At 35.9% G+C, this 6,371-nt stretch overlaps 1 protein-coding gene across 3 annotated transcripts in view; it reads right to left on the bottom strand.

Moving 5' to 3' along the window:
* Positions 1–442: 442 nt before the first annotated feature.
* The window catches only part of ZMYM4 (zinc finger, MYM-type 4), a 144,831-nt gene continuing 138,902 nt past the window's right edge, over positions 443–6,371 (bottom strand). For all 3 annotated transcript variants that reach the window (XM_008585292.1, XM_008585300.1, XM_008585310.1), the window contains exons 29-30: positions 4,884–5,013; positions 443–4,004 (exon numbers count right to left, since the gene is read on the bottom strand). In XM_008585292.1, the coding sequence (XP_008583514.1) occupies positions 3,797–4,004; positions 4,884–5,013 (338 nt within the window). In that variant the 3' untranslated portion in view covers positions 443–3,796. The remainder of the gene's footprint in view (positions 4,005–4,883; positions 5,014–6,371) is intronic.

Here is a 6,371-nt window from a genome sequence, read left to right as displayed (position 1 = left end):
ACTCTAATACCCAGGGAACCACTGCCTAAAACTTGAGGGGAAGGAGGATTCTGCTAATGAGGTGCGGTAGTAGGGAGATGAATACGGTACAGTTGTCTTGTTCCTAAAGTGATGATATATAACTGTTACCAAGCAAAAGAAGTTTCACAGATTAAGTGTTCTTTCTCCAATTAAAAAACAAGTAAATAAAATATCATATGCTCTTTTGTATCTGTTGATATACCATGTATTCCCTCCCTTTTTCAATGTACTGAAGTACACCAACGAATTTTTGTGATGCTGATCACTACTGATATGCATATAAACACATATGGGTAAAGAACTTATGATTTTATTATAGTATGTAGTCATTCTAAATATTTGATTCAAATATGAAGAATTGATCGAGTATTATGTTTTGCAGAATCCAAAGTGCTGAATTTAGTGAAAATTCAGACTGTAGTATGAGAATTTACATTTATTGAAAGTCTTAGTACATGCCAGGCAACTGTATATGTTATAATGAAAAATATCTGACATTTGAAAGCCCACCATGTGCCAGGCACAACTTATAAGGAAGTTATTATGCCCACTTTATAGATGATAAAACTGAGGCACAGAGAGGTTAACTAACTTACCTAAAGTTATACAACTAGTAAGTGGAACGACGAGGCTCCAAAGTTATGATCTTTCCACTATGTAACAATACCTCTTAATTATTATTTTTTTCAGTGATGATAACAAAGTACGATGATAGACAAGTACTAGCATAAAGGGATTAGAGATATTATTACTTAATTCTTTCCTAAAATTTCAACTCAGTACCACAGGAGACCTTTTAATTCACATTGAAAATTAAATTCTGAATTTAATAAAAAACTGGGATTCATTTACAGAAATTCATTTTACTTTATACTTTTTATGACAACTTCTGTTTTACAAAATTAGGAATGCCATAGGGCAGGTGGATAGAAACAGTACGAAATTTGAAGATGTGTTTGTACAATACCAAGACAACTTTACAGTCTAAGAAAAATGCCATTTAGTTTTACATTCTCAATTTAAATATGATTTATACTTAAAAATGGGCATATTCCTTATTCTAATCTCACAATTTCAAAATTGTTAAACTGATCTAAGCTTGTAAATCTCAAAAAAGTTTGCCTGAAATCAAATACTTATGTACCTGATATTTCTAGATGTTGGTGTTTTAAATATGAGGAGGGGTCTTCAAACAATTCATGGAAAGATTCATATTATCTTTTAATTCCATTTTCCACAAACTTTTTGAAGCATTTTTGTATAGTTAATAAATTAACTAAAACTGGGAACAAGTGTCTTTTGAGGGAAAAAAGGAAACTGGAAGACTTTGCAGTGAAACAGTATGTTTACTGGATTGAATAAAAACCAAATAACTTTTCTGAAAACTGCTCTCTTTCTTTGCAATTTTACTATCTGTTGGCTCATACCAATAAGGTCAAAGAGTAAAAGATATTTAAAATTCTTTCAAGACATAAAGAAAAAGAACTCACCCATCAAATACAAATATACTATTTTATTCTAAGGGAATATTTCTGTGGTTTCTTCAAGGGGAAAACCCAAAAGTGGTTAAAAATCAAAAAAGAACGGAAAGGATGATTTAGATATTTCTCTTTTTTTTCTCCCCTGGAAAAAAAAATGTAATTTTACACAATTTTAATAAGATAAAAAAAGAAAATAATCAAATACACACATCAACTGCTACACTTATGAGGAATGACCAATAAGTAAGCAATATTTTCTGTTATGAATTAGTTTAGGGTTCTGGGCAACTCTGTGGACTAACATGCAATTGAAGTTCTGATACAATCATTTATCTGGGTATTGTTTGTTCTTAGTTAAAAGATACAGACTTTTTTTTCTTTCTGGTATTTTATAACAATTTATCTACTATGCTAACAATATTTGTTTTTCATACAACTACATAAGGGGAAAATGTTAGTGTTTATACAAACCATAAAATTCCTACAGTGGGGACTATTCTACCTGATGTTTCTGGATAGTTTATTGGCAGATTTATCAGACAATTCAATTGTTTTTCCTCCATATCAAACAAGGTATGGAAGTAAGAAGTTTTCCAGTCAGAAATGACAAACACAGATGGAATTAATCATACAGAATCGGGGCAAATTTACTTCTTTCACACAGTTCTTGGTAACAAAAATGAGATTTGTTACAGGCAGAAGGAAAGAACCATCAAGTATACAATGTCAAAAGGCCTATGCCTACTTTTCAATTTTTTATTAAATTACCTTTATTTGTTTAAAAAAAAAAAAATCTGCCATCCCCACCTAAAAAATGGTACATACTGAAAAGTCTTTCAAGGTTAAAATTTCTAAAAGGCTTTTTGACTTCTCTCAACTTTATCATAGGGTCAAATTAACCTCAGCTAAAAAAGTTCTGTGATTGGCCAACATCATAAATGCTTTGAGTCAAAATTTTGTGAGGAAGAAACTGAGAATGGAGATGAGGGAGATGGATTGATATGCCACTCACGCCTATGACTTGCAATCCTCATAGAACTACTTAAACAGCTAGTTTGGAATAATGCTATAAGAAGACCCGCTTATGGATATGCCAGACAAAGTCTTTGTATCCTAACCCCAGAATACCTATTTTCAAGTTTCTTAGGGCAACAAGGTCATCTTCCAAATGCTTTATATAGGACCCTACTAAGACCTTTTCTACCATAATTCAGATAGCTAAGTTAATACTGTGTCTTTGTGGAATCACCCACAGGTTTGCCAGTTAAGAAGGAGAGAAACTATTCTTTTTGAAATGACAAGGGCCTCCAAAAACTGGTGCAAAAGACAAAATAAGAGAAACTGTTTGGGAAACAGGAAGGTAAAACAACGGGAGAAAAGCTGCCATTGGGGAAAAAATGAAAACAAAAGGAGAACCCCCAGTTCTGTGTACCACAGCTCAGGCTATGAGACAGCAGCAATAAAGGCCTGCACCCAGAGAAGTGGGCATTTTAGTGGGTTTTCTACAAATATTTCAAGACACCTGGGGTCTAATGGGCTCCACAGATTTTCTGAGTGTATAACTAGTTTACAGAATATCATCTCCTTTACCTTAATTTACCCACATCCAGACCCCCACAGCTGAGAGGGCTAGACCCAGAAAGTGAAAGGGACACATTACTATTAAGAGCAGTGAAGGTCATTTTCCCTGATGTGAGGGGCCCATGGCAAAAGCACCAGAGGCTTCTATCCTTCACATGATTGGCTTGGCAGTGAAAAATCAAAATCAAGAGCACTTCACTCTATCTTTTAAAAAATGTTGCGTATTTTTATTGGGTCTTCAAGTCTGAGTCCCCCAGTCCTCATTTGCTGTTCCTCTTAGCTCTAAACTGATTTCTCCCCTGACTTATGGAGGGCTTGCCCAAGTGGCCTACTGCAGCCAAGGTTTCACTCCAAAGCTACCTCTCTAAGGTCTAAGGTTACTATGGTAGAGTTTTATACAACAAATTTTCCTTAAAAATATTCCACAATTTGTTATTCCCAAACAAAATAAGATTATGCACCACTCAGAGAAACTAGTTAGTCATTCTGAAGATGTCTAAGAACTATATCACTGCCAAAGAACATTTCTCAGTTCGTATTCTTTCCTTCAGTTTTCGTTTGCACATCCACACTGTGGTTCACGAGTCATCTGTTTTCCATTATTTTATAATCAAGTCAAGAGGACTTGGACTTATACATCGTTTTCCAACAGCTGGATGCATTCACAGTTTGGTGCATACCAATGTATATGAAAATAGGAACCTCACTTCCATTTAATCTGATAATTCAACATCAGAGTCTTCAGATTTGGCTTTGGCAAGTTCTTCATGTACTTCCCTCACCATGAGAATACGTGTTAACATGGTGTCCAGGGTCCCCGGGTCTATCGGGAATGTGGAGTACCACATGGGGCTATTCGGGACACAGGCGCGCTCAGGTTGAAGGTAAAACACATCATTCCTCTGCTTCACACTTTCAGAACTATCCACGGGTGGGGTGGGGGGAAGAAAAAAGAAAGAAAGAAAAAATTGGGAATCAGAGAGTGTAGGAAATATGAACTATTCCTTAATATAATGGCTCTCAACTTTTTCCAACTGTGACTCACATCATAGATAAGCAACATGCCACAGGCAATAGGTTTATAGGCATTTTTCTCCAAGGAGTAAAACTTGTAACTCCACATCTTTTCTCACACACTCAAGAAATCACATTGTATTGCAAGTGAGTATAATGTTGATATAACACAAAGTCTAAATCACAAAGTTTAGTACTTAAAACATTATTAAGAGCAACAAAAAAAGTCAACTCACATTTGACGCTATGGCTGAGAACCACATATTCTACCTGCCCAATATCCCAAGGGCACGCAATACACATTATCAAAGGACAAACCCAGCCATTATATTTCTTTGAGAAAAAAGTGATTTGGTGTGGATCTTACAAATCTAAAATCATAAAGTTTCTCTAAGAAAAGGACCACTTAAAATTTTTCAATTCCTTAAAACTTGTTTTTTCTATTTACAGGTTTAACAAAACAACCTTTCTTCAAAAATTTTTTCTATATAAATAATAAAATCACTGTAGATTAGACATCACATAAAAGTTGAACAACAATTGTAAAGATCAAACAATAACAGTGACTCTTGCTTTTGAGGAAATTTTGGGAAAAAAAAAATCAAAATAAGGTAATTTGTTTCTTGGTTCAAAATCCAGGCAGATATGACAATGGGGAAAAATGAACTAAAGGCAAATCATTGTCTAGAGTCACAGGCCAGCTACTTTCCTGATGTTCAAGCATGAAATCCAAAACATGTTAACTGCTACTTGGAGTGTATTATATTTCAGAGAAAGATCACCTACCATTTGGACAGGTAAAACTCATACAGTCGGACTGGACATCTTAGTGGGTTGTCAGTATTCTCTGCCATCTCCACACCCACTGGAACTTCGTCATCTTCATCTCGTTTCCTCTTGCCAACAGTTAGTTTATCTTGTGCCAGGAAATAATAATCGAAGGATGATATTAGAAAAGTCTATTCTTCAAGTCTTAAGATACCTAATGAGTTTTGCTTCACAGCCAGAACGTTGTCACTCCCTCCCTTTCACCCACTCACTCAACAAATATTTATTGTGCTCCTATGGAAGTGCCAGACATTCTTCTAAGTGCTGGGTTTGTAGCAAGCATTACATAAAACAAGGTCCCTGTCCTGTGAAATACATGTTCCCCTGCTCACCAAAGTGGGGGCACAATGGCAAAAAGTATGTAATAGGACAGTATGCCTCTATTTTGAGCCTGACTTTGTTAATAGACTTTGTTAGGTATAGGATGCCTCAGCCACAGCAAGATAAAACAGAAAAAAAGGTTTCTTCACTACAGTATGTGCTCTTTCCTCTACATGCTCTTTCCCACAGTAAACTCCAAGATAGAAGTTGCCATCTCTTTACCTGAAAATAGTTCTACTGTGGGGCACCAGTGTGTACTGGGCATTTGCTCAAGTTTCCTTTATTTGTCATAGTATTGAAAGAAATGGCATCTTTGTTGGGAAAATTAATTCTCAGTAGATTTGGCCATTTGATAAAAAAAGAACAAACCCTTTTCCACCAACAGAATTTTGCAGAGGCTAAGGATTATCAAAAAGAAGCTGGGGTAAAGACATGGAAAGTAGGCTGTTTCTTTTCCACTTTTTCCATTCAGTCTTCAAGAGAACAATAGGTGGACCTGAGAAACTAAGGAAAAAGGTTTTCTTCTTTTTTAATACCTGCTCTTAACAACTGGCATAGAACTTTCCCTGGCTTTCTACATTAGTTATTACTGTAGCAAAATCCACCCATTTTCTATTTAGAAGCTACCTAAATGGAAAGACTTTGCTAGTTACTCATTCATAAAACAAACTGAACTTATTACCAATTTTACCAAGCAAAAAAACAGAGAAATATTACCTGACTGCCTCTCCCTCCCCCAATTAATATCAATTAAGAGCACATACTGGGTTATATATGAATAAATATTGTTATGTGTGTTAAACATCACGATTATTCTTTACAGATTTTAGTTTCAGTAATTTTAAATTCTCACATTAAAAAAAAATTTCACGGGGCCGGCCTGGTGGCGCACTGCTACAGTGCGCCGCTTGGGAAGCGCGGCGGCGCTCCTGCCGAGGGTTCGGATCCCACATGCAGACCGGCCGCTCACTGGCTGAGTGAGGAGCGGGGGCAACACCGAGGGTTGCGATCCCGTTGCCGGTCCCAGTCCGGTACGGGCACGACACTGAGGGTTGCAATCCGTTGCCGGTCACGAAAAAAGACAAAAAGACAAAAAAAAAAAAAAAAAAAAAAAAAAAAAAAAAA

Source organism: Galeopterus variegatus, unplaced genomic scaffold, assembly GCF_000696425.1.
Source record: "Galeopterus variegatus unplaced genomic scaffold, G_variegatus-3.0.2 Scaffold106, whole genome shotgun sequence".
Classification (NCBI taxonomy): domain Eukaryota; kingdom Metazoa; phylum Chordata; class Mammalia; order Dermoptera; family Cynocephalidae; genus Galeopterus; species Galeopterus variegatus.
This window is presented reverse-complemented; position numbering and strand designations above follow the sequence as displayed.